Source organism: Antennarius striatus, chromosome 21 (genome assembly GCF_040054535.1).
Source record: "Antennarius striatus isolate MH-2024 chromosome 21, ASM4005453v1, whole genome shotgun sequence".
Classification (NCBI taxonomy): domain Eukaryota; kingdom Metazoa; phylum Chordata; class Actinopteri; order Lophiiformes; family Antennariidae; genus Antennarius; species Antennarius striatus.
This window is the reverse complement of record NC_090796.1, coordinates 16,219,574-16,247,225: the sequence shown is the minus strand read 5'-3', so window position 1 is coordinate 16,247,225 and position 27,652 is coordinate 16,219,574. Positions and strand designations below refer to the sequence as shown.

The 27,652-nt window shown below is 46.1% G+C and overlaps 2 protein-coding genes across 5 annotated transcripts in view; both read right to left on the bottom strand.

Annotated features, from left to right (window-relative positions):
* Nucleotides 1-334: 334 nt before the first annotated feature.
* On the bottom strand, nucleotides 335-8,537 carry entpd1 (ectonucleoside triphosphate diphosphohydrolase 1). 2 transcript variants are annotated; one of them, XM_068306296.1, is made up of 10 exons: nucleotides 8,394-8,537; nucleotides 3,364-3,491; nucleotides 3,066-3,183; nucleotides 2,735-2,885; nucleotides 2,304-2,463; nucleotides 1,965-2,168; nucleotides 1,637-1,894; nucleotides 1,445-1,558; nucleotides 1,223-1,360; nucleotides 335-812 (listed from the first exon to the last, which is right to left on the bottom strand). In XM_068306296.1, the coding sequence occupies exons 1-10, from the start codon at nucleotides 8,407-8,409 to the stop codon at nucleotides 609-611; spliced, it is 1,491 nt and encodes a 496-aa protein (XP_068162397.1). In that variant the 5' UTR covers nucleotides 8,410-8,537; the 3' UTR covers nucleotides 335-608. The 2 variants fall into 2 exon arrangements, with proteins under 2 accessions (XP_068162397.1, XP_068162398.1); XM_068306297.1 differs by lacking the exon at nucleotides 8,394-8,537 and adding an exon at nucleotides 4,260-4,677.
* Nucleotides 8,538-12,196: 3,659 nt separating this feature from the next.
* ptprea (protein tyrosine phosphatase receptor type Ea) overlaps nucleotides 12,197-27,652 on the bottom strand; it is a 31,143-nt gene continuing 15,687 nt past the window's right edge. Inside the window, exons 3-22 of one of the 3 annotated variants that reach the window (XM_068304951.1) lie at nucleotides 26,600-26,704; nucleotides 21,472-21,549; nucleotides 20,526-20,622; nucleotides 20,066-20,139; nucleotides 19,117-19,253; nucleotides 18,753-18,843; nucleotides 18,277-18,353; nucleotides 18,135-18,171; nucleotides 17,946-18,043; nucleotides 17,443-17,562; nucleotides 16,398-16,561; nucleotides 16,070-16,205; nucleotides 15,839-15,988; nucleotides 15,594-15,687; nucleotides 15,427-15,503; nucleotides 15,201-15,335; nucleotides 14,955-15,080; nucleotides 13,858-14,009; nucleotides 13,620-13,755; nucleotides 12,197-13,520 (exon numbers count right to left, since the gene is read on the bottom strand). In XM_068304951.1, coding sequence (XP_068161052.1) covers nucleotides 13,446-13,520; nucleotides 13,620-13,755; nucleotides 13,858-14,009; nucleotides 14,955-15,080; nucleotides 15,201-15,335; nucleotides 15,427-15,503; nucleotides 15,594-15,687; nucleotides 15,839-15,988; nucleotides 16,070-16,205; nucleotides 16,398-16,561; nucleotides 17,443-17,562; nucleotides 17,946-18,043; nucleotides 18,135-18,171; nucleotides 18,277-18,353; nucleotides 18,753-18,843; nucleotides 19,117-19,253; nucleotides 20,066-20,139; nucleotides 20,526-20,622; nucleotides 21,472-21,549; nucleotides 26,600-26,648 — 2,103 coding nt within the window. In that variant the 5' untranslated portion in view covers nucleotides 26,649-26,704 and the 3' untranslated portion in view covers nucleotides 12,197-13,445. Of the gene's footprint in view, nucleotides 13,521-13,619; nucleotides 13,756-13,857; nucleotides 14,010-14,954; nucleotides 15,081-15,200; nucleotides 15,336-15,426; nucleotides 15,504-15,593; nucleotides 15,688-15,838; nucleotides 15,989-16,069; nucleotides 16,206-16,397; nucleotides 16,562-17,442; nucleotides 17,563-17,945; nucleotides 18,044-18,134; nucleotides 18,172-18,276; nucleotides 18,354-18,752; nucleotides 18,844-19,116; nucleotides 19,254-20,065; nucleotides 20,140-20,276; nucleotides 20,422-20,525; nucleotides 20,623-21,471; nucleotides 21,550-26,599; nucleotides 26,705-27,652 lie in introns of those variants that run through there. The other 2 variants (XM_068304952.1, XM_068304953.1) reach the window with 2 other exon arrangements.

Here is a 27,652-nt window from a genome sequence, read left to right as displayed (position 1 = left end):
TCAGATGTGTTCCTGTTCATTCAGTTTGGGATTATTAATCTAGATTAGTTGGAGTAAATTAATTTAAAGCATTTAGAATCAAGCAGCAACACAAAACTGCTGCACAAAGTTGATCTGACTGGAATTCCATTACTGTTTTTGCAGTCCAGCCACTAGAGGGCAGCACCTCCATCTTACATGCTGAGGTAGATGAGGATTCTGTCAATTTTTTTTAAAATATGATAAACAATCTAATGGGGTTTTCGGACAAAGTACAAGTCTATCAAACATCAGCTAACATTTTAGAGCTCAGTCTATATCAACTTCACAAGACCAAAAAAAAACACTTCCTGTACACCTTTTTGGTTATTTTATTCATACAGTGTGTCATCATCACATTGCTATTCAGATGCATACATGCAGACAGATTGACGCACATTCATTCCAAGACACTCAAAACACATGAAAAGTCCTGAAAACCTCATGAGATGCAGAATTCCTGGGCGACAAATATCCACCTCATCAAAACGAGATGGAAAATATTAACTTTATTATTTCATTCCTTGGAATAGCCCACCACGTCCTCTCAAGCCCCCCCCCCCAATCAGCCATACGTACTTATGTGAGGTTTATACGATCTGTGTGTCTTTGCATTGGGGCCACAGAGGCCTCAAGCTCAGGATGAAAAGGAAGGCGATGATTAGTCCTATGATCGTCACCACGGAGACATAGCCGGCGAAGGGCAGGGGGGGTTTGTCGGGAGCCTCGGCCGGAATCATGTTGGTCAGGTTCAACATGTAGCCCAGCGTCCATCCGGCGTCACTGCCTTTGATCTGGGGGAGGGAAAAGCGTTACCAACACTAGATGCCCCCCCAAGCAGGGTAATGAGTGGGTTATAATCTTTCTATTTACCCTCCAGCTTCAAAAAGTAAGCTTTAAAAAGGAGCTTTTATTATTTAATCTACTAGAATCTTTTTGAATCATTTAAATTAAGGTTTTATTGAGCCACCACTGCAATAAAAAACATTTTTAAACATAACACTTGTTTCCTGTAAACTCTTTCCTGATTGGTTGACATTGGTTGTCGTTTCAAAGATGTATGCCCTGTCTAACTTCTAAGGAATTTATTTTTACAGCCCGTCTTTTGAGTGTAGTCCAGACCGGAGACGCAGAGATGGTTGGAATTCTGGGATGTGACTAAAACCCGGTGACAATGGAGGGCAAGAGAACCACAGCTACCCACCTTTCCTGCGTATTGAATGTTTGGGTAGGTTTCCGGTGTGAACTTATATCCTTCTGTCAGCAAACTGAGGATGTAGATGGCAGAGAAACAGTACTTGTAGACGTACTTCTCCGGCTGACCCGGGTGTTGCTTGAGTACCTGTTGGGGCAGTGACATCAATAAGAGACCACACAGAATGAGGATTTCGATTATTGTTAAAGTGATGAATAAATATGTCCCAACCTGATCCCAAGGAGTTGAGCAGTAGCGCATTACATAGTCCTTCACGTCATCCAAAGGCAGCGACGTATCGGTAAGACCGAGGAAACTCATGGTGTAATAGTACCCGGAAAAGGCCTTAAGGAGGAAGATGAGGAGGAGAGTCAGTCAGCCCCCTCCAGAGCCAATGCAGGGGATTGTTGGGCGTTATCTTACCCGATAGTGCCCCTGCACAGGTGGCTGGAAGACCCCGTTGAAGGAGCATCGACTGTAGGTGCAGTAAGTGAAGTTGAAGATGGTTTTGACCACGTCCTGGCATTGCTGGAAGTTCCCTGTCCCTTTGTGGATGAAGGTTCCCGGGGTGTTCTTTGTCTTCTGGTCTGCCACACAGGGACTGTCGTAGAGCTTCGAGTACTCGGTGGTTTCAGAGAAGCCGGGATGCAGACAGGGATTCTCCACGATCGCCGGACCACCCTAGGAGAGACCTCACATTTCAATGCATCGCCTTTAGCATGCATCTCACATAGTCTCTGATTAGGTGTACCTTAGACACCTCCGCCGTCACCATTCGTAGCGCTTGGTCTTGCCCGTAGCACAAGAAGCTGTGTGTGTACACGCTGTAATCGTTTCCATAGAGTCGGAAGGCAACAGAATCGCCCGGAGACTCAGATCCGTCAAAATTATCTGGCACAAAACTAATCTGAGTGGAGGCCCCACCCAGATCAAGGGCACCAGTGGTTTCCAAACCCTGCAGGGAATAAAAGAAATTCAAGTCGGTGCACAGCGGAGGCCGACAGACGCACATTCCTGTCTGAGTCGTATAAACCGCCGCTAAAAATAGAGGATGCAGACACAGATATGCATCGCAGACGTGGTTGCACACCTGTGCCAGACGGTCATCCAGGTAGTTGACAGTGACCCAACCGAAGGCGCCCTCCTCCCGCCCGGTGAGGATCCTCGCCCCCTGGTATGAAAAAGGGAACTTTTGCAGGGCGCCCTCCACGGCCTGCAGGACGCCGTCGGATGCCTTCTTGTTCTCGATGCTGCAGGCAAAGACAACCCGGGGGATTCACATCCATAATTAAATCAATACAAACGCCATAAATAATAAATAGGCTGCGTGTAATGGATCTGACAGGAACATATTTGTGGCTTGACTCGAGTTCAAGTGGGAACAAACCGTGAAACGTTACTGTACAAAGACACTCGAGAACATCGCTCACGGTTGGGTTTATAGATAGACAGAAATACTTTAATGATCCCAAACTGGGAAATCCACAAATGTTTTGCTGTTTGGTGGTTGTGTTGTCGTACTTGAGGAGTCTCATCCCTGCTGTGGCCCCCAGGTAAAGGGGGGTGTCCTGGTGTCTACTCTTGGGGATCTGCTTCTTGGCTTCCAGCATACAGTCTGTCAGAGAGTCTCCTGCCCCCACTGGATTGGAGGCGTAGCTGGAGATGCCCGGACCTGCGTGTTAAATAAAAGTTAAACCATCATTGGCACCCATATAGGGGTTGGTCAGGAGGCGTTCCTCAGGGAGACAGAGGAACACCTCCGTAGGTATCTTCTACACTAGCTAGACTTCTCCAATCAGTCGAAGGTGATTGTTTTTGGGGGTTGGAGGTCATACAAGTTCAAATACGATACCTTCTACGTCGCAGGAATGGACCTGCTCCGCCCGTCCGGTGTTGTTATCCTTCTCTGCGGGCCACTGGTAGATGAACACGCTGGTGTGGGAGGAGCCGGCGTCCATCACGATCCCATACTGTCATGTAACGGCGAAGAAGTGAGACGCACAAGCATGTCCTCGAGATTAGCAATAAGAACATTTACAGAAACTACATAAACAAACATTTAACTACACAAACATGAAACGGTTCCATGCCCACGGGCGGAACACTCATGCCGTTTGCTTTTGGGCACAGGTCCCAGGTTCTAACCCTACCTTGTATTTTTGGATGAGGGGCCTGTTCTGCAAAACTGCTATCGTCACCAGGGCAACGATCGCTATGATACCAATCACAGCGATGACGATGGTCATGGGGCGGTGCCAGGTGGTCCCCTCTTTCATCTCTGGTGGGGGGAGGAAGAGTGTGAGTCAGGGGTAGACAAGGACACATCGAGGGGGTGTGTTTACCAGATGTTAGTGATGATGTCATCTCCGTTCTGTCCCACGGTTACGTGGAAAAGTTTCATTGTGATGTTTTTTTTTTTGTAACCCGGGACAACAGATGTGTGTGAGCCGCCGCCAGATTATCTGATTCCAATAGAACATAGCATGCAGCAGCTAACGCTAACATCCTGTTAGGGGAGTTTAACCCCGGGTCGGATCCGTCGCTCGTCGTTTTTGTTCCAAAACGCTTTAATGAGTTTCTACTGTTTGCTAATGGGATTAGCAAACCTCTTGTCAACCTCATGAAGGATGATGCATTCACAGTTTGAGCAGGGATATAGAAGATAACAGGCTGTTTATCTGGAGGAGAGTGATGAATACACACACACACACACACACACACACACACACACACAGTGGTCTATTGAGATTAAGAAAAAACAAACTGACAAAACGCTATCTGGGTTCTGGATGACAGAGTCCACACACACTCTGAAAAGTGATCCATTGAAGACTAAAGTACACATTCCACAAGGACACACACACACACATGCATGCACGACACACACACACACACACACACACACACACACACACACACATACATACACACACACACACAACGCCTCTTTTGCATCAACAGGACCTGCAGCGTTAATGGTAAACTTGACCTTTTGTCCGCTGTGGGAAAAGCTGGAAGTTGAGGGTTAGCAGGAGAGAGTACTCACCTCAGTTCGCTTCGGCGAGATCGACAGTGATAGTAGAGGGGGAGGGAAGGAGGGAGGGAGGGAGGGAGTGGGGGAGAAGGAAACAGGGAGGACAGGAAGAGGTGGAATCAAAGCGGGAGGCGGCAGACCGATAAGAAGAGAGGTTTGCAGCGGCTGGATGGAGGAGAGAGTGTTTAGCTGTTCCTCCCCTGCAAAGCCGTCACTATGGAGACACAGCTAAAAAGTGTGTGTCATCACACTCTGGTATGCAAGTGAACCCCCCCATAAAAGGACTTTCTATCTCCCCCCCCTTCCTCTCTCTTTCTGTGGAATGTGTGGGAGGGGAAGTGGGGACTCCTTGATGAGATGTTTTCTTCCTGCCCTGCTGTGACGTCATCTGTGACGGATTGGAATTCCCTGTTTGTCTCTGGAGCTGTGTGTGTGTGTGTGTGTGTGTGTGTGTGTGTGTGTGTGTGTGTCACCTGGATCTAATGGACTCTTGTCTTTGACAGTCTTCTCTGTTTAACAGCCGCTCCTTGTGATGAAAGTTTTAAGACAGAAAGAACATCTTCACCCATTGAGCGGAGAACATTCTGATTTTCGATGTTCGAAGAACTGAGACGAGGGGAAACGCGCCCTCTAAGCCACAATCTACTTCCTGTCACCACCACCTCGTTCAGAGAATTGCACGGCCTCGACCACAGGCGCCCCAGACAAACCGTCCCATCAGAAGTTTCCACAGGATAAGGTCGACCAAACTCAAAACCACGTCATCGCCATGGCAACCAGGTGTTCACCCCCTTATTTGTCTTCCTTTAAATGACGAGCCAGCATTAAAAAAAAAGCAGATAGAGGTCCGATTTGATTCCTCCAGGTAGGTTTACCTCCAGATTTACCAAGTCGGGCCGAACCCCAGGAGACACGGGCGGGGCCGCACCGGGAGGGAAAAGAACATCTTTTTACTTGTTAAGGCACATCCAATCTGGCTCCAGATTCTTCTTCTTCTTCTTAACCAATTCACGCAACATCGGTGCAAAACCTGCAGGTGGAACCGTGGAGGACGTTTCCCGTCCCGCCGAGAAACACTCCACGTTTTCCCGCCGCGTTGAGAGAACGTCGGTGCATCTCAAAGCAGGAACCACACAGATGCAAAAAAAAAAAAAAAAAAAAAAATTGAACACAGGCGACGCTCGGTGGAGGTCCGGCCTGCATGGGATTCATCAGCGTTCATCAGCTCAAGGGCACGTCGTCATGGCGACACCAGAACAGAACCACATGTGATGTCCCAAACACCTGCTTTTGTTTTCTCTGCATCGTCTTCACATGTCCTGATTTCAAGTGGTCGGCCCTGCAGCTACGTATAAAATGCATGAGGACATGTGTGACGTATGTGCTGCCAGACCCGCCATCAATAAGTTATTACCACTCATTAATAAATCTTAAAAAGCTCCATGAAGTGACAACTTCTCAAAATGAGCTCCAGAAACTTTCCCAGCGACAGTGACGTTAATCCCCTAATCCCCTTAATCCTCATCTAATCCGCTCTGATTAAACTGTTTACCTAAACTTAAACCCAAACGTCGGTTCAGTAAGACCTGAAACCGGACAGAGTGTTTCAGGTCTGCATCTTGGTAAGGATCCACCTGGAGATCTAGCCCCCCCAACCCCCCCCCTCGTCTCTAATCTGATCCAGGAGGTTCATTTACGGTTTTTATAAGATGCAGATTGACAAATAAAAAGAAATGAAGCCAATAAAAATAAAAAGATATTTGCGCTCGTCCTTTTACGACACAAAGACGCTGCGTTTGAAGCCCGGCCAGGCCTTTCCTGTATTTTATTGACAGAGTCAATTAGCGGCGCCCCCCACCCCCGAACAGAACGCCTCATAAATCTCCTCAGTTTCAAATTTAAAAAAAAAAAAAAAAAAAACAAGACGAAAAAATGGAAGCAAAAAAAAGGAGGACGGTGTGAAGAGGAGAAGGAAGAGGAAGTTCATCTCCAGCGCGACTTTGACGATGACAGGAAGTTGAGAGATATTTTTATGTTTTTTAAAAAAAAAATTGTTTTTTGTGCAGGAAATAATTGAATTATTATTTTTAATTATTTATTATTGCTGATTGGGGAGGAAGCAACTCTTCACGAACTCTCCGATCAGTCGTTAAATCTACTTTTTCTCTGGAGATTTGTCGCCTCTAAATAACCGTGTTTCCATCACGCCACAGGTTTTGACCTCGGCGTCCTCCAGATGTCACCGGGGCTTTTTGTCTTCAGCTCTTGATTAATGGAGGGAAGTTTCAGGACTTTTATTCCGCTTGTTGAAACCCTCGACTATAAATACCCAACCAGGACGATGGCGAAACGGCCACTTCCTGTACGGCGGGGGTTGGGGGGGACCTCTGGCAGCGTCACACGACAAACCAGAGGAAGCGTCTGTGTGTGGCCTTCAACTGAAGGGAGTGACGGGACCGAATCTAACCCCCCCCCCATACACACACCCCCCAATGATGACATGGCGTTAACTTCCAGATGGCGCCGACTCTTTGTGGCGCCATCTGGAAGGTTTGTGTCACTTTTGTTTTAACATGTTCTAACGCAGACCTCCTATAATCGAGCTGACGTTTTCATTTACCCCCCCCCATCCTGACAGATAAGGAATCAGCCGTTTGGCGTCAGCAGGTTGGCACATCCTGCCGTTCCAGCGTGACAGATGCTCTTCTCACCTTTTCCCATAAAACGACTTTTGAATTTTCTAATTTGTTCTGAGAGAAGAGACAGCGCCGTCACCCTGGGGGGGGGGGGTCACCAACAGGTTATGCTTGGATTCAGATAAAGGGTTCAATTAAATAACCACCCCACCCCCCGATCCGAAAAGATAAGGAAACAGCAGCTTCAGAAGGAGGAGGAGGAGGAGGAGGAGGAGGAGGAGGAGGAAGCTCCTTCAGATCCAGGGTGAGAAAAGTTTTTTTAGCACTTTTTTCCCATAAACTTGTGCCAAAAAAAAAAAGAACTTTGAGTTCTAAATGTATCCTGAAAAAACATTCAACCCTATCACCTGGGGGGGGGGGGTCATGTTGATTCCCAACAGGTTCTGCCTGAATTCAGATGAGGGCTTAATGAAGAGAAAGATGGATCAGTACAGCCCCACAGCGACAGGTCGGGGGTCACGGGTTCGAGTCCCGCCCCTCCCCGCCCCCTACAGGAAAAGAGCATCCAAGGAGAACAGGTTGACTCCGATTGACAAACCAGGGCGTTGTCGCGCGATAAGCTGCCGGCCTATCCGTGACGACCCCGCCCTCCACCCGAAGTCACGCCCTGATTGGTTGATTCAGGTCAGAATGACCTCATGTGTGATTGATGGTTCTATCCATTCTTTAGACTGCGGTTAATTTATGGACCAGTCTTGGGGGCCTAATGGGGGGGGGGGTCAGATGCCTCCCTTCTCAGGGTGTTGCTCAGTCAGATGGGGGGGGTTCTGTTCTTATTTGATCCCAAACTTGTTTCCATTTGCTCAACTTTACATAATCAAATGTGTAAAACCTTCATGTCAATCTTCATCTGAGTCGGTGCGACTTTAAAAAGACGAAAAGAGGTTCATGTTGTAACGATCTACGAATTTATTTCACCCCCCCCCCAACTGATTTCATGCAACATAATTATAATAGGTTTTAAAAAAAGCTAAATAATCATTTAAAAGTCTTTCATTCATACTTTGTTCAACAAATCAGAGCCTCCTTTGTTCAGGCCGGGAATAAAAGTAATTATCTAAGAGCCCCTGACACACACACACACACACACACACACACACACACACACACACACACACCAATAAAATATTGGTCACACGTCACAAATATTGATAATATTAACCGCCCCTCCTCCATTAAACCATCTAAACCATCTACTTAATTAGAAAACACCCCCTAAATACCCTCAGTCACATGCACTCCAATCAATTGCCCCAAGCCTCACATGATCCGGAGGGTGACACACACACACATACACACACTTTTACACCAGCTGCACACACACACACACACACACACGCTAAACGTCACACACCTGTTCCTCACTGCAACAACCAGAACACACCGTTCACTACAGCTGATGCATGAGCCTACTGGTGTGTGTGTGTGTGTGTGTGTCAGCAGAACCTACCTCTTGGTGCAGACATGGGTCCGTTCTGTGAAGCCACACAATGCTCTTTCTATTCTTTGCCCCCCTCTCCCTCTCTTTTCTCTCTCTCTCACACACACACACACACACACACACTTCCTCTCTAGTATCACAGCTCTCGGATCAGTCAAACGTTTTTCTGCACCTCCTTTCACATTGACTGGTTTTATTAAGAGGAGCGGCGTTTCCTCCTCCCTCCTGTTCAGCCCAGTCCCCTCCTTCTCTCTTTAGCTTCACCCCCCCACCGCCCCCATCTCTCTCTCTCTGCCCACCTTTATTATCACCCTTGCTGCTGCTGTCACCTCGTCTCCATCCATCCGTTTCCATCCCTTTCCCTCTGCCGGTCTTTGTCTTTGTCATTTTGCCTCCGTCTTACAGAAGTGGGTCAAACATGAAAGCGCTCTCAGATCTGGATGGGGGGGGGCCTGGAGCTCAATTTGGAGAAATGGGGGTGGGGGTGTGTGCACAGACACAAGAACTCTCAGCTCAGCTTTCCACACCTTTACTAAAGCTCTGTGGTGATGAGGCCTGTCACGGTGGGTGTGGGCGTGTGGCGAGCAGAGTGATTTCAGGTGTGATCACACCCCCGACCAGGTGCATCTCATGTCACATCCAGAAGATGCAAACCTTCACCTGAGATGAGTCAAAGGAGACGTCATGAAAGTAAAAACACACACACACACACACACACACACACACACTGGAAGATGCTGGAGAAAGTGTGACAAGTGCAACCTTTCACAAGTGTCACAATTTCCTCATTAGAGGCCGCATGCTGACATCAGCCAATCAGAATCAGCCTCCCACACCCCCTCCCCCCCCATCATGGAACCACGACAACCGATATATCAGCGTTTTAATTCTATGGCCTCTCTCAGCCTGGAACACAGAAAGCTTTTTAGTCGCGTCTTAATGAAATGCAGCCGTAACAATATTTCATGTTTATGTCTTCTGTTCCACGTTTCCACATGGAAACGTTCCGTTTCTCCTCCGTTAGACCCGAGAAGAGTAATTAATATTTCATAAAGCGCTAAATGCTTGCAGAGGAAATCAGCTGGAACAGCGTGGACCTTTTCTTGGTTTCTTGGCAACGACTTCAAACCCGTATCGGATCTCCGATCGGATCGATCAGCTGCGATTAGAGGACGGATGGGACTCTTGTTTTTCCATGACACACTTCCTGCTTCTTTGTTATTCCATCTTTACGCCACGTGGATTAAACCTGTCGTGACTCTGCCTACGTTGTAATTCCGACTCGTTTTCATCATCACTATTATTATTATAATTATTATTATTATTATTACACGTCAGCAGTAATAATACATAAATTCTTACATACACATTCATTCAGTATTCTGAATGAATGTAGGCATTGTCTATTGTTTATTGTAGCTGTTATTTTCATGGTTGTGGTCCCCTCCCCCGAGAGCAGAGGCTCCGCCCACCTGGGGTCGTGGCTCTGGTGGAGGTTTCTGCCTGTTTACAGGAACTTTTTCCCACCACGTTGTGGCTCATGGGGGATTAAATCGTCAGTCTAGATCTCCTTGGATACAACTTTATTTAAAACTCCACTCGACATTGCACGCATGATTTTCTAAGCTTTGAGGAAACGACATTAACACGACCTCCAACTTGACATATTTTAAAAAATATCTTCTTATATATATATATATATATATATATATATATATATATATATATATATAAATTTTTTTTTTTTTAATTTTTTGGTCCAAACCAAGCAGCTGGTTAACTGCATCTCTTTAAAAAAAAAAAAAAAAGGCAAATCATCCCAACGGAATGAGTGAGGAGTAGGATAACACTCTTAATGTGTTTTCGAGGGCATCGCGTCACATTAACGTCCCAGTAAGAGCTGTCTGATTGAATTATGGCGCTACTTAAGGCGCCTGTTGATAACGCTGTTAGTGTAGAAGGAAGCTGAGAAAGAACGACAGGAAGAGAACATATTGAACAATAAGTCATTATAAAGCCAGAGAGGGGGATGAAAGGCAGGATCTCCGGTTTGTTCCTGGGGTGTTAATCATACAGTCTCCACCCTGAGCCCATCTCGATCATCCGACGGTGACGCCCTCGTTTTGTTCTAGCGCCACCGTGTGGCTCGGATGGATTGGGGTGAACTGTCTTAAATGGATCTGAGTTGAAACGGACACGGTTGCACGTAAACATGAAGAGAAACAGACGATAGCAGCGGTTCTACTCAGCATCATCTCAGGCTCAGCAGAGTCATCAGCCGCCGCCACCGCCTGACCGCAGGTTTCTTCTGTGAAATTTTACGGAAGAATCGGGCCAAAAAAAGTCACCAAATGAAATAAATTTCTCTGTTTGTGACATCAGAAAAATATCAGTAATGCCCACTTTGGGTTCCAAGTTTGTACATTCAGGAGAAAATCAAAGGACAAGCGAACAACAATTCGTAATCACAAATTAGTTTCTGCCGGCATGCATGAAAGCCCCCCTGGGGCACATCAGAGACTAGCGGCTCATAAAACCACATGCGATTCATATTATATCAGAAGGAGAAAGAAGAGCTTTGTGAAAGACCAAATACGTTTAATACAGTCCGTCAGGGTTAATGCATAATTCATACGACCCCTCTGTTGCCCCCCCTCCCCCCCATTCATTGGGAACTGTTCCTCCATCCCAGAGGAAATGGAAAGTGTCAACAAAGAGGCTTTTTGTCAGTCGTGTTTTTGCAAAATTAGAAACATGATTGTTTGATGAAAATAGCCAGAACGCGCCCCGCCCTGATAATCGATCACATGGCCCACTCTCTGAAAACCACATGACTGTTTTTGTCTCTTTTAGGACCGAATCTCTTCCTGTTGAGAAAAGATCCTTTGGATATTTATAGGTTTCATTTCAACACGAGGACGTTATTAAAACTGTGATGGAGCGATGCTTCAGATATGGACTAATATGTCCCGTCCCCCGTCCCCCCCCGCTCGCTTTGAACACTATGACTCCTGGTTTGGACTCATTTTAATCACCGGCTCTGGTATAAAAAGCATTTTTCATGTCGACATCTTGTTGCCATGGCAACACAGCAGCTTCACTGGTGATTGACAGCCAACAAGTTGAATATTCCTTCCAATTAATAACCTGTCATGATCCAGATTGAGGTTTGCTGCCCCCTGCTGGCTCACAACGAGAATGCTTCAGTGAGTTCACCTGACGTCACGTGATCGGTGAAAACACCAGCAGCACTCATTAAAAAAACAAACAAATCAGCTGACCGAAACTTCCGGTTTTTGTTCGTTTTTAAATTTGAATGCAAATCTTTACATCTAAAGAATCTTTGGTTGCGAAGAGGTTGTGGGTTTAAATCCCGAAACATTCTAATAAATAGATTCCAGGTTCTTTACCTGCTTTATTTGAACCTCTTTAGGTTTCTTCTTCTCATTCTTCTTTTTCCTTTTCACCTTCTTTGTATTCTTCCTCTTCCTTGTATATTTATTTGTATTTTTCATCACATTCGTCTTCTTCCTCACGAGTCGACCGCGGAATGAATTAATCATGAAAAACAACGTTCCACTGTTCAGGTCAGTTCGTTATTTACACCAGTCGTGCTTACACCCACAATCTAATTATGCACAACACATTTAACTCCACATAAAATGACTATATTTAATCTACTTCAACTCTGTCGTCATGCATGATTAAGTTTGGAGCGTTTCCTCCAAAGACACAAAATTAAATCTGTCAAAGAAAAAGTTCACTGAACCTTCAACACGTTTTCAGATGACTTTAATAACGCAGCTTTCATTTCAAAGACAAGGAAAATCCCCCCCCCCCCCCAAAAAAAAATGAAGAGACCACCCAGAGAGAGAGAGAGAGGGCAGAGGTCAAAACTTCATTTTTCTCCAAATGCTGGAATGGACAGAAAACCAAATCTGCGCTGGCGTGTCCAACAAACATCACACTAAACGCCGCCGGCTCCTCGCCGCTCGGCCTCTTTCACAACGTTAGCACTTAGTCATGTAGTATTTACACACAGCATCAACAGAACGCACTGAGCCGGAGCCTGAAACGAGTGGATGTTTGGTTTCCTTGACAAGAACACCCGGGACGGACGGGGCTTAACACCAACAACATACCAGAAAACGTTCTTTTTACGTAACACCGATTTTTTTTTGTTTGTTTGTTTGTTTCTCTGGCATCAAGCAGGCACTGAAACACCACATCTGTGTTCTGCGGTTTGTTTTTTTTTTGCCATCGATGGTTCAACTAAAGTTAACCCTTCACCTGAAACAGGTCGTCATGGAAACGTACATTTCTTTGGATTACCGTTCAATGCTTGGCTTCAGCTCACGTTGCTTATATGGCACTGACTTCTTGGCTAAAGGCTTCGTTAAATGTGCTTTTTTTTTTTTTTTTCGCTGTAACATTACATCCATGTTAAATACAATTGCATCCCTGTGTTGTGTTTGAGGTACAAAAACCAGTTTAACTCTGATGTAACAGACTCCGAGTTTGGTACATCAACCCGGCGTCGTCGCCATTGTTTTTTTCTGACTATATTTCCATTGGAAAGACAATCCTGATCGGCGTTTGGCTCCAAGATGGTGGGAAATAATTGAAATTTTGCCTCTAGTTGGAGAAACAAGTCATCGATAGCTGGAAAAAGATGTGCTGCGTGTGATTTTTTTAAAAACGATCCTCGTCGGAACATAAATACATTTACAATCTTAAAAATATTAACGCGGTCAGTCCAAAAAGAACACTTTTAACATTTAAAGTACACTATTATACAACGAGAGGCCCAAAAACAACAAAATAATGATCATATATATGATGTGAAATATACATTATTAATCTAGCTTTTTTTTTTTTTTTCCATTTACAATTCTCATCCACTGACAAACGTTATATATTACAGATGGCGTCTCAGTTAACGGTGGGAACAAGTGCATAGCAAAATAGATCATTTGACTGGGTTAAAAAGGAACAAAAAAAACCAAACACCAACAGACCGGCTTTAGAAAACAATATTATAAACCATCTTTAAGGCAAATCTCATTTAAAATTGGCATAGTCTGAGAAAATGTCGACAAAGTCTTGTACCACCTTGTAGCAGAAGTCGTATTGTTCCTGTGGGAAGAAGGAAGGAAAATGGGGTTAAATCAGAAGCAGACTAACATAAATCAGGTAATAAATGATCATTTAGGGTCCAGGTTTGGGGGTTCTCACCACAGTTTGCACCATGTGAGGCCTCTGCATGCGTAAACTCTTCACAGTTTGGAACACGTCCAGCAGGCCTTCTGCTTTGACTCGCTCCAGGATGTTGCTCAGCGCGATGAACGTACCGGTTCGCCCTGCGCCGGCGCTGCATCGCACCGACACGCCAAACAAACGTTACGTCACAGACACTTTCACCTTTCATATGCAGGTCCATCTGACGAAAATCACGAGAAAAAAAAAAAAACACCTGCAGTGGACGGCGATGGGATGGTTCCCCGACTGCTGCTGCTGCCTCTGCACCGAGGCGATGATGTCAATCATCCCTTTCCCCTCGGCGGGGATGCCGACCTCCGGCCAGCCGTGGAAGTGGAAGTGCCTGATCACCCTCGTCTGCTTCTCCTTGGAGAGGAAACACGTGGTTAAAGCGCTCTGATCTGATTTATTAGCAGCACATAATGGCAGGTGCAAAGTCAGAGTAGGTTAAGTGGACGGTAGATGAGCGTTGGGCGGGGGGGTGAGCGGCGGTCGAATTTAATGAAATATGTGAGGAGGAGGATCCCATTTGATAATCATAACCACTTCCTGCCCTCCACATCTCCTGAGTTTTATCTCATCAACTGGTTCATCGTGTTCAAAAAAAATTTGTGCATCCCAACGTGACGTTTATGCATCCCAAAAGTAATAACAGAATATAAAGTAGAAGCGTACGCAAGGATTGAATTCTGTCAATAGTACAATGTAAAAACCAAACAAACTGTTAATTTAATTTACATGATTCTATTAATATTGACCTCATAACTGTTTAAGTAAAAAGAAAAAAAGTCAAATTAAATTAAAAAATTCAAATTCAAATAAATTAAAGTAAAAAGAAAAAAAGAGTTAAATTATATATTTGTTTAATCAAAAAGTTAAGTTAAAAAGTTAAAAAAGAAATAAAGAAAGGTCTAATACAGGTTTTGTTTCACTTTTACTTTTCACTTAATAGTTTTTTTTGCCCTTAATTCACATTAAATTCTGACAAAGCCTTCTTCACACACGTTTCAGTAATATCTGTAGTAATATCTGTCTCTTTTTCTTCATGAATGAGAGGTGGTGTGAATCTAAATCTATTAAAACCAAATTAGATTTTTGGTTATTTGGTAAAATTTCACCACGACTCTTCTGTGGAACCAATAAACCAAACTGGAACTCTGATAGTTGTTGGTCCAGGATTGTTGGATTGGGTTTTGAAGGAGGAACTCTGTTCCAGACGTGGACGTCTTTGTCTGCGAGTCAACAAACGCCTTTTCATCCTGACATGCAAACGTATCGTTCCTCGTTACGAGCCGTGTTTGGTTTGCTTACCGGGACAAAGGTGAGTACCAAGTCTCGTAGACTGAAGGCGTCACACAGGGTGTCCCCCTTCAGCTCTACTTTATAGTCTCCGTAGGTGACCGGGTCTTCTGTGGGCCAGTACTGGCAGCATTTGTCCTGCAAAAAACACACAAAACCAATATTTGTCTTTGTTTACAGCTCAGAATAAAAGAGTCCAGCTTTATGCAGGAGATGGACGTTATGAGGAGCCGTGCAAACATCGATATTTTAGCTCACCTGCTCCCTCTCCTGGAGCTCGGTGAGCATTACAATCGAGTGACATTTCCACTCCCACACCATCCTCCAGAAGTCTTCCACCGTGTGTGGGAGGGGGCCCTGGGTGGCGATGAAGTAGTCCTTCTGTCTGTAGCCCTGAGTCGAGGAACAAGACGAACACGTTCGGCTCCATTGGCTCAACGATTCGAAACTAACGGGAATGTCAGGGGATGATGGGAGTTCTCACGTCTATGAAAGATGCGTTGATGTAATCGGTGAACTCCTGACCTCGTCTCATGGAGAGGATGACGCGGTTGAAGTCGTCTGGAACGGGATTGGAGGTCATTTATTAGCATGCCCCCCCCCACCTGCCCCCCCAGGTTCTAATCATAGACCTTCCTTCTTCAGTCTTACATGGAATAATTTGCAGAACGCGGTTCTTCTTCATGTTGGCAGGAAGGTTCCCCGTTCTCATGTTCTCCTTCATTATCCTCATGTTGGTCAGTTTCTGAGAAGAAGTGAAGCCAAAACCCATAATAACTCAACGTGCCTTCAGGTTTTCAGGGGTTAAATTTAAACGCGTTGATGACATCACTGTTACTCTGTGTTGTCTTGTTTTGTTCTGTGTGTTTACTTGTTGTTCTTTGTCGTGACCTCACCTTAAACTCCTCCTCCAGGCCGACCCGGTCGCCGTTGGCGAAAGTGTTGTGCAGCTTGTGCAGATGTCCTTCCAGAGACGACACGTCCAGCTCCGTGTCCCCGTAGAGGTAGTATTCCAGCAGGGCCTGGTAGATGAATGAGTACTGCATCTGTGGGGGTGGGGGGTAGAAACACTCTGATTGGCTGATGAAGTGCTTCCCACTGGACACTTAGCGTGGGCGTGGACTCACGTCCGTCTGGACCAGCTGCGAGCGCTGCTCCCGTATCTTGGAGACGAAGCCGAACACGTCGACCTTCTGCTCGGCGTGCATCATGTCGATCATGGCGTCGATGACGATGAAGGTTCCCGTCCTCCCGACGCCGGCGCTGCAGGGACACGAGTCAAACGTCACCATCAGCTGATCCTCTGGACAGACAATGGCTGTGAAGCAACCGTCGGCATGCGCCGCTGAGCAAACAACATGTTTCTCCAGGGGAAACGCTAATCGGATAAACCAGTAAGAAGCATCCCAGCAAACAAATAATGAGTCACTAGCCGTTGCCGCGGCGACGGGCTACCTGCAGTGGACCACGATGGGCCCGGAGAACGCCGGATTGACCACCTTGACCTTCTTGAGGAACTTGAGCATGCCGATGGGGGAGAAGGGGACGCCGAAGTCCGGCCAGCTGGTGAAGTGGAGCTGGGTGACCAGCCGGGGGGCCTTCATGGTGTCGCTGGTTTGCTGTGTGGAGGCACAGGCGCAAGCTGAGACACAGGTTCAACAACGCCTGCGTTACCCAGAGGGCAACGGTGCAGCGAACGTCAACAGGAAGCAGAAACAGCATAACGGCTGTCCTCAAAGGGCCAGATGTAACTAATAAATGTAAGTAAATGTAACTCAATGTGATGTAACATAAATGTAACTACTCCTTCATGTTAAATAACTCTGAATTTATTACTTATTTAAGTTACAAACATTACAGTTAGACAATTATATGCAGTATATAATTATACAGTAAATGTTTTAATATTTATCTTTTATTACATTGTAGATTTGTTTTACTGCTTTTTTACACATCTTGGCCCGGGGGGACTACAGATGAAAACTAGCCTTCTGGGTAATTCTGGCTTTTTTAACCATGTGTAATCATGTGTTTTATGAAATTGTATTGTTCCCTTTCAAATAAACTAAACTAAACAGTTACACAGAAATAATATAATACTTTTAACTTGTTATTAAACCCACAAAACTCCATCAATCAAAGATCAAACTATCCAAATGAATGACATTGTTGTCAGAGTTAAAATGGGCCTAATTACTGCATTGTGGGAAATGTAGTTTCTAGACAAAGCACCTTTTTTTTGTCCTATTTATTTTTAGACGCTCTCGCGGGCCACATAAAATAATGATCTGGGCCACATTTGGCCCCCGGGCCTTGAGTTTGAGCGAGAAATTCAAGGTTACAGTCTGGTTTGGTGATGATGTCACAAAGGCTGCTGTTCTGGTTAGCATCGGGCGTTTTTGGAACAAAACTGACCTTTTTACGGATGAGGTACGCCTCCAGCGTAAAACAGATAACAGCTAACTCTTTAGCATCGTGTAGCAGCGTCGCTGTGACTCACATATTGTATGCAGAAGTTGCGTATGGTGTAGTCCACCAGGACGGTGAAGTCGTCCACCGCCACCCTCACGTTCCCGTAGGTCCAGCAGCCCTGATCGGGCCAGTACTGGTAACACTTGTCCTGTGGGGGGATAAAACTGATTGAACGCAAACGGAACCCACTCGATACGAGACGCCGCCGGGTGATTATGATACCGACTTAGAGGACTTAATAAGGCATTATAGAGGACTTAATAAGGCATTATAAAGACATTGATTTTTGTGCGTCCACGCGTTGATTTAAATCTTAGCCTGTTCTCCTCTTATTGATCTCCCTCTTTCCTCTCCGTGTGCAACTTTATCTCACGATAAAGACGAGCAATTACCGCTGAGAAAACAGACGTTCAGGGGAGAGATTACAAGAGGGAAGTCCGCAATTTGACCTTCGACCCCAACCAATAAAGTCTGCTTGTCCGTTAATCCCTACAGGGAGTCGGCTGGAGGAGGATGCTGTTGATTCCTCACCTCTTTCCTCTCTTTCAAATTCGTCAGCATGACGATGGTCCCGACTTTCTGCTCCCATATCATCCTCCAGAAATCTGCTGCCGTGTCTTCTTTTGGACCTGTCAGACCAAAAAAAAAACCCGCTGAATTCTTAAAATGTGAGATCAACAACCGATAAACTAACGTGAATCACGACTCGTCACATCTTACCCTGGGCTCCTATGAATTTGTTCTTTTCCGTGAAACCCTGTTGGAACAGACATTAATGGAGAACATCGTTAAAAAGCTCCAGAAATGGACCAGGTGTGGGTTTATTTATGAAAAAAAACATGCATCAGATATTCGGACTCACGTCGATGTAAGACGCGTTCACGTAATCTGAACAGGGATTCCCATCCAGCTGAGTCAGCACCACTCTGGAATGATCATCTGGGGGAGGACACGACAGCGTTGTTCTCAAATTCCTAATTTTTCAGTAATATCGGAACTTTTTTTTGTAAGGGTTACCCCATGACACTTTTTTCCTTCATTTTGTTCAACACCTCACAGTTGAAAATAAAATAAAAAACACTCTAATTCAGAGCACAGACGGTAAAACGGAGTCTGGGTCCTGGCTGGAGTTTCTTCCTCAATGAGGGAGTTTTTTCCCACCTGCTCTGGAAGGTCTTTTAAGGTTTCTCTGTCTGTTAAAGCGCTTCAAAATATAAGATGATGTGATTAAGCGCTATATACATAAAGGCAGATTGACTGATTGATTGATTGATTGATTGATTGATTGATTGATTGATTGATTGATTGGGCTTCCTTCAGAACACAACGTTGACTCACAGGGGAGGATGTTGGGGTATCTGTTCTTCTCCTTGTTGTCGTCCTTGTTGGCCTCCTCGTACGTCCCCTGGGCATTACCCCCCGGCAAAGACTGGGGGGAAAGAACACAGTCATATTCATTAACCCCCCCCCCTGGACTGAAACAGGTCGACTGGCTTTCCTCTGCAGCCCCAAACAGTGGCGCTTCCTCCGTCACGTGGACGTGACTCACACGCTCTGCTTTGACTCGGGATCTCAATCACCATCACAAATAGCAATAGGGTGGGCTATTTCTCACGCCTGTGCATCATGGGTAATGTGACACATGCATCTCCGGTGGTTTTGCACCGGTTTTAAACTTCAAACAGGCGGGGGCGGGGCTTACGTTGTACTCCTCCCTGAAGAGCTTGCCGTCGTCGGCGGAGCGCAGCCTGAACTCCTCCTCCAGGTGGTCCACCGGGATGGGGAGGAAGGTCCTGGAGGCCGAGGAGGATCTGGGTAGAAGGACCACCGTCTGCTGCTCTGTGGGGATGGGAGGGGGGGGGGCAAACGAAGGCTTCAGCATCACCGATGGAGGAATGACGTCAGTTTAATTTAGCTGATTATTCAGGTTTCGTCAAACAGGATTGGGTTGAATTGGATCTGCAAACTGATTCCCAGACAACTCACTAATAAAGGTTGTGAGTATATTTTTCATCGATCGGGCAAGAAGAGAAACCGAGAGCCCAGGGAGAACCCCCACCGCCCCCCGTAGGAAGGGTTCAAACAGGAATCACACACACACATTTTGGGTTAGCGCTCACAAGATAAAGGAAAACAGGGGTTAAATATTGACCGACAGGATGTTAGTAAGACCGTCTACCGCCACCCTGAGTACCTGACCTGGAGGGACAATGGTGTATAACGACTCAGAACTGTATCCGAACTCTAAAACACAAACCACATGACATCACACACAGACAGGAAACACAACGTGGTTACAGACGGCATCAAGTAAAATAGTCTTAACGCAGAAAATCCTTCGAAATATCGCCCTTGAAATGGACTTTTTTTAGCGCGTTTCTACGTCTGTTCGTGACTTTCCTCTCTGTGATAATAAACCCACGCTAGATGACTAACTACTTCCTAAAGAGACATTCTCAGCTCCTCAAGACGTGTCACTTCCTGCAAAAAGTCCACCACCGCTCAGAGACCTGACGCTTCACAGAAGGTGGACCGAAAAAAAGGTGATGATGATGATGAGCTGTCTTCGTCACAACAACCACAGGAAGTCAAATACAACCGCGGTGCAGCTTGTAGGACCCTACACGTCCGACACAGTGTTGGAACCTTACCTTGTTCCTCCAGGATGCCATTTGGGATCTTCTTGTCGACGGTTGTGACGGCCGCTTTTCTCTGGTTTCTTAACCTGCAAAGAAAAAAAAAAAGTCATCATGAAAAAAGGAAGATTCAGGGATTTTAAGGTGAAAAAACGTTCCAATCTGCGCTCAATAAACCCCCTCCAAGGGTGTTTCAGCTGGTTCAGGAAGCTGAAGCTGACCCTACCATCTGAAACTGGAGAAGCTATTCTTTCTCATGAGCTGACGTCTCTGTTCGTCCCTCTCCTCTCGTCTGAGCTGCTCTCCTCTCTCTAAACACCAGAGGGGACTTTTCAGCACGTCCTATCCGGGCCCCGCCTCAAATGACTAAAAAGGAGGAAGTGCTTGTCACCCAGAGCTCTGCCCACCCCCGTCCTTCCCACCCCCACCACCACCCTGAGTCTGGCTTCCAGCCAGTCAAGCGAGGCGAGGCTACCTGAGGAAGTACCAGACGAGCAGCGCGATGATGACCATCAGCAGGGACAGGACCAGCACGGTGGGGAGGACGTGGTGGCTGGGGGACGCCACGTCTTCTACAGGAAGAATGATCAACAAAGGGGGTCAACAAAGAAGCAGGAAGTAGAGGGTAAAGGTCGTAGATATATATATATATGCGTTCGAGTGAAAACCAAGTGTGTGTTCCCTCTTGGACGGATTTAATAACCGGATTCAGACGTGTTTTGTCTGGAGAGATAAGCTCTGCTAAGGGAGGCTCTGCCAGCAGTAACTATCAGCTGTGTTGGGGGAGACGCACAAGGAGCCCCAAATTACTGTCCGGGGCAGCTGGAGTTCACCGTGATCCGGTAATAACAAGACGGCTGCAGAAGAGGCCGTTATCAAGCAGACAATAAACATATCTTAGGGCACATGTGTCAAACTCAAGGCCCCTGGGGGGGGGGGGGCAAATGTGTCCCTACACACCATTTTATGTGGCCCTCAAGAGCATAAAGGGTCAGAGTGTCTAAAAATAAATAGATTAAAAAAAGAAAAGTGTGCTCTGACTAAAAACTACATGTCCCACAATGCAGTAATTAATCCTACTTTAACTTTGACAGAAACGTCTTGAACAAAGTTCAACGTCCTAAATTGTGTTAGATTTATGTTATAACAGAAACATATTTTTTTCTGTGTAACTGTAATGTTTGCAACTTGAATAAGTGATAAATTCAGAGTTACTTAAAATTAAAGAGTAGTTACATTTATGTTACATTACATTGAGTTACATTTACTTACATTTTTTAAGTTACATCTGGCCCTTTGAGGACAGCCGTTATGCTGATGTGGTCCTCAGTGAAAGTGAGTTTGACCCCCCTGTTTTAGGGTTAAATTTCGTCGCTACACCGGATTGTTCATCCTCACATGTCCAAAGCGTGTTTTCTTACCTTGTGTATGGTTCCCACTACTGCTGGAATTGGATGTTGTCGTGGTTGCCACCAGAAACAGAAGTGGAACCATTGTGACTGCGGGAAAACAAGATGAAGACGGATATTAGATTTAGTGTCGGACATGTCTGCGGACTCAGGCCTCTGCACGACGCGGGATAATGTCGCCATTTAAAGAACGCAATCCGCAGATCTGCAGCGTTTATTTGTTCGTGACTGTTGCTTTCAGGAATGTGCACATCGGCGCAAAGTTCACGGACAGCACAATGGAACAACACACTCATATCCTGCTCATTCATTCCAAGCTGTCATGAAGTTGGGCGTGTGTTACCTCACACGACCACATGGGGGCGCAGGAGTCCAGTATATGAAACATAGGGCTGCAAAAATTTCAACCCATTGAGGAAAAAGAAATGACATCCACACATAAAGAAATTAAATTTATCTTCACATTTCTAACAAAATATAATATTTTACAGATATTACTTGTATTTTTAGCACCGAATACCATTATTTTAAGAAGCACAAATCAATGCTGTTGGCTCTTTGAAATCTGTGTTATTATTGTCTCAGCTGTTTTCCCCTCAGCTGTTTCCGGGTATTTCCAGGTTATAACATGTGCAGGCTGTTAGCATGCTACATGCTAAATGTCACACCGCTAACAAAATGCGTGCAAAAAGGCTGAGATCTGAGATGACATTAAAGCCGTGCTAAAGCTAAAATAAACCATCACATCATGGGGAGCAAGAAGCTGAACACCTACAACCCCCCCCCCCCCCCCATGCCTCATGCTCTGCTCCTTGTTAATAACACCCCCCCCTTCCATCAATGTAAAAGTTGGCGTCTGATTTCCAAGCAATCAAGTCAAGCAACCATGAGCTTCACCCTCTTTCACTGCAGGTGTGTGTGGGTATTTTGCTTTGCAGCTGCAGTTGAGAAAAAGAAAGCCGGGGGGGGAGGGGGGGTGGTGGCGCCAAGTGGCTCGTCAATGAAGACACTGTGTCGAGGCCTCCGACGCCGTGCCGCAGTGTCCTGTGATGCGTCCGGGCGGGACGCACCGAGGAATGTGGAGGCGGCGGAGCGGAGACACCGACTGCAGCAGCGGCGACGGAGAAGCAGGAGGGGCAGGTCAATAATTTTTCCTGGAGCGATTAATAAACCCTGACATGCCCCCCCCCCACCCCCACCCCACCCGTTTTTCCTTCATGGGGGGAAGACAGATGAGAGAATCCTAATGAGAAGAGAGGAGGCGGAGAGCTCGACCCCCTTCTCCTCCAGCTCTCCTCCCGTCTTTATCCACCCTCTCTTCAAATGTCAGCCGCTCGGATGAGGGGGGAGGAACTGGCTCTAGTGCGGTACAGTTTGGGACTTTCCACCCCACCAGCCGTATTGAATTTAATGTATGCCGTGTCCGTTTGTTTGTTTGTTTGTTTGTTTGTTTGTGCGATGGCTGAAGCGGGAGCCAGCAGACTGCTCCTCGCCGGCCCTCAGGGCCCGCTTTGATGCTGCTGGAGCATCTTAGTTCTCGCCTCCCTCTCCATCGCCCCCCCGGAGATGTCACGCTGTCACGTTTTAGCCTCCAACCCTCTGCATGGTTCAACTGCTCCTGAGGAGGGGGGGAAACCGCCGCCCGCGCTCCGCGCTTTTTTCCCATCACATCACAGCGGCGGTCTCCTCCGCGACCTCTCCAGCATCCCGGAGGGGATTGCCAACTTCCTCTCCTCTGTCTTCACGCGGAAATGCCGCGAACACGACCATAAACAAGACTTCTTCTCATTTTTCTCTGTATCTAATCTTTATTTCTTAAGCTTGAACCTGCCAACGCCACGCAAGCCACAAATTAGACTCGTTGCCCCGGGTCACGGTCTGGGCAAACAGCGAGCATGAAATTGTGTGTACTCTCATTTGTGCATTGTCCTTTCTCCATTTAGCACTCTGCAGCCAGTCACCAGCCATCAGCCACAATGGAAATGGGTCATGGGAGATGTCAGCTCGGGGGAAGTTCTAAGGAATCCTTATTTTTTGATAGGAGACTATTAGCAAGCGGCCTTGGGGAAGGGTATTGTCCCCACCAGCCAGTCATTTCAATGGTATGCATGTCCCGAGTTACCCAAGCATAAGGTTCACTCTGTCTCAAGGTGGGTCAGTGTCCAATAAGAAGCCTGGGATGAACCGGTTGGAGCAGCTTTATCGTCAATTTAGAATATAAAAAAAAGAATCGTTCCTAATTTAAACCATATACAGGAGGATATTTCACTTACTAACCAGGTTCCATATGATGGACGCTCCAGATGTCCTCTTTACTACATTTCCTTCACAATCCGATTTCAATGAGAGAAATGAAAAAGTTTTTTGTGTGTTTCCTTATTTGTGGGTGAAACTCCAGTCGAATCTCTGAATGTTTGTACTCTACGCCGATGACACCTCCACTTATACTTCAATTCTATGTTCACTAAAGGAGGGTTGCGCACTTAATTTCTAATGTCTTACAGTAACATTTTTGTTGCAAAGGGTTCCTTAAATGATATTTTGATGGAAAATTAAAAGAAACTTATTTTCTGTGGGTTAGGGTTAGGGTTAAGGGGGTTTAGAGGGTCTTTTTTCAGGATTATAAAATCCAAGTTCAAGATTTCAGAAAAAATGTTCCGAGAACTAAAACACAACTGTGATAGTTCCTTTTTTTTATTTTTAAGGTTCCAGTCAATCAAATTATAATTATTCTGTGCTCATTAAACAACACTACCGTTTCTCAGTGTACGGATGCACTGGACTAAACCGTTTTCCAACCGTTTCTTCCTCACAACACAACGCTTATTCTTTTTTTTCTTTTGTTTTTGTGAAACTGATTGTGACCACGCATCACCCTGATAATATTGTGTGACTCATGTCTTTGTATTCACTCATTACAAAATACCTGCACGCCTCACAGTGTGTTTACCCACAGGTGGAGCTACCATTGGTCATATTTCACAGCCAGGGGATAAAAAATACAGCCCTTACCAAAAAAAAAAAAAAAGTCACCAACCAAACCGTCCTGACGTGACATAAAGATACCCCCACAACTCTGGGCTATTGTCTCCCTAATTAGCCCCTGAAGCTCAACCTTCAGAAAGGACGAGCTTGTTACAAGTAGAAGATAAGACCGTCTCCACGCCCGGCACGGCGTTCCCTGGCGCGGCGGCGTCTCGTAGACAGAGCGATGTCAGTTCCGCTGGATGTGGTTTCTCAAGGCACAGAGTCTCTCTGTCTCTTCAAATGCATCAGCTGGGAAATTCGGAAAATGGGCGGTGGGTGTCGGGGGCGATGTGGCAGGGTAAAGCCGGACACAAGGTGCATTGTGTCCTCACAGCAAAAAAAAAAAAAGCTGCCAGACTGTTTATTCTTCAGGCAACAGGTTTTTTTTTTTTTTTAGAACTGAAACATGCAAGGTGCTTTATGAGAGGAAAATCAGCCAGTAACTTACAGCCTGTTCTCTGAACCGTCTTCAAAGCATGTCTGAGACATGTCAGTTCCTCTTCTTGCTGAAACCCAGACCAGACGATCGATAATGTCGCTCATGTGAACGTGAAACTACAGCCAGGAGACTGTTAGCTTATCTCATCACGACTAAGAACAGACGACCGGCTGCATCCAGAAATGAAACTACCAGCAAGTAGAAGGTTTGAGTTGCATATTTAATCCATAAAAAACGGTTTGAAGTTACATCCAGGTTGGATATCCTCACCCTCACAAAGGGCCTGGATTTAAAAAAATCTAGAACAAAAATATCGTCATGATGAAAAATTGATGGATTTTCTCCCATCATGTCCACAGTGAATCATTTTCATCCTTGTTTTCTGACTGGAACAGAGCAGGTTTAGCAAACTTGGGCGAGGTCAGTACCCAGGATTCACAGGGGAAATAAAGCCTGTTACAGGTTCCACATGGCCATTCAGACGGTGTTACAGTGAATCATATTTTTAGGAACCAGTCCACCCCCCCCACACTTCTGACTCACACTTCATTAACAGTTCTAAGAATTTAAAAAGCATGCCGTGCAGATTTGAATTAACAGAGTTCCTGTTCTTCAAAATGTGAGAGAGAGTTGTGACAGGAAGGGCATCCAGCATAAAAAACTCTGCCAAATAAATATGAGCGTTCATCTAAAATTAATAAAAAAGGATGACACCCTGTGGCGACCCCTAAGGGGACAAACCGAAAGGAGGATTTTTATTTTTTTAACTGTTCTTCACAATGTGTCCCCATGGTAACCTGACCTGCAGTACTGTACTGCCACCACGGTGGGTAGAAGGCTGCTAGCATGTGCTAACAGAGGCTATAGGGCGGTGCGGCTTGAGTTCGGTTACATAAAGGAAAAGACGGTACTATTTAGTGCAACTCATTACTTTTGTCACCACTGTAAAGAAACACCTCTGCAGCAGCAACACACACACACACACACACACACACACACACACACACACACACACACACACACACACACACACACCCCATCCCTCTCCCATGGGCCTCGCATTCAGTCATTAATCAATCCCTGCCTCATTCCCAGGGCGCCAGACGCCGTGGCGGTGGTAATGACCTTGGAGACCCGTCGGCTCCATTCTGCAGCGTCAGCCGTCCACACCTATGGGAACCAGAAGAGTGTCTCCCGCGGCAATCTCAACACAACGTGGGAGAAAACACACAAACACACACACACACACACACACACACACACACACACACTTATGAATGCAGGTGTTGTGATTGCATGCAGGACAAAAAAAATCTGTCAAAAACAAGAATAAAGAGAAAAGGCGTTTCCCGAAGACAGGGGTAAAAAATTGCGGTCGGTTGTCAGATTCAGGCTCCAGCTTCCTGTTGGATTGAGATGTGGCTACTGTGTCTGACCCCAGCACTGGAAAGGAGAAGCTTTAGCCGCTGTGTATTAGTTAAGAATAACACCGCGCTAGATGAGAAGCGATTATCGATAATCCACTTAAAACATTCCAGCCATAACTAAAACGTTCGAGAGCGGCTCTGGCTCGGCGCGTGACTTCCAGCCCTCGGTGTTTACACCAACCCAACGCCGCTGTCACATTCTGGTGAGGCATGGCAACCGCCAGCGTAATTGACAGTAAATATTTACCTGTAGCCCGCCGTCTGCACCGGCAAACGCCACATCTGAGCTCGGTCATGGCGTTTTTTCACGTCATCCCCGGCGTTTTAGTCCCTTGTGATCAGATTGTCGCGCCTGCATAAACACACAGCGTGCATACGCTTCAACAACAAATATGCTAACAATTGGCACGCTAAGCTACCGCCTGGGTGCTTGGCATGGAACGCTACACGCATAAGAAGGGCGCCGCAAACACTCCGTGGGAAACACGCCTGCCAGAAATCCGGCCTGCCAGAATCGTACCCCTGGTGGTCCTGGTGGACATTGTTTATGGACGCCTTAGCCTCTTCTAAGCTCCTCGCACCTCTGGAACCCCACAGCATCAGACACATCAGTCTTCCTCCTCGAGCGCCGTCACCTCTGGGATTTACCTCCATCCCACTTTTCAATTATTCAACAGGAGAGCAATTACAGCCTGGAAACGGGAGCCATGGATAGCCGGCGTAATGCACAGCAGCTGGGCTGGAAATGATGGAGAAAACGCGCGGTGACACTTCTCATTATCACCTAGCGTTCTGTGATTACTGGCACTCTGCTATGAACAGGCATTAGCTTGAGAGTCGCCGAGGGAGGGGGGGCGGGGGTAAGAGATAGCATATAAAGGCATCTCTCTATCGTTGAGCTGATATCTATGGCGAATCCACCGCCATCGGGAGGCGGACTGCGAGCTAATGACTTCTCAGGGTATTGAATATGCAGCAGGTTCAACTCGGAGGTCAGTGTGCACTCCTCTCTCTTCGACTTCCTTATAGTCGAAGCTAAATCCGAGCCACAGCGAGCAAAACTGAAGGAAAACGGGACAATCGAGCAGGACTTCTGTCGTCAACGGAATAAAATTCACTCTTGGCAGCGCCGTGATGATGAAAGTTATCATCAGCTTTGGCCGGCGCAAAAGGAATCTGGTTCTCGTAGAAAAAAAACCACACCCCAGGAAAGAAAGAAGGGGAAGGGGGGGGAGGGATTCTGTCATTCCCTGATGGGGTTCAAGAGAAAAAGAGTCACTTAAGTCAAGTAAGGATGATT

Coding starts and splice junctions, on each gene's coding strand:
- entpd1 (XM_068306296.1), bottom strand. Junction 3,184..3,363: donor CCCTCATCCAAAAATACAAG/GTAGGGTTAGAA, acceptor GTTACATGACAG/TATGGGATCGTGATGGACGC. Junction 2,169..2,303: donor TGGATGACCGTCTGGCACAG/GTGTGCAACCAC, acceptor TATTCCCTGCAG/GGTTTGGAAACCACTGGTGC.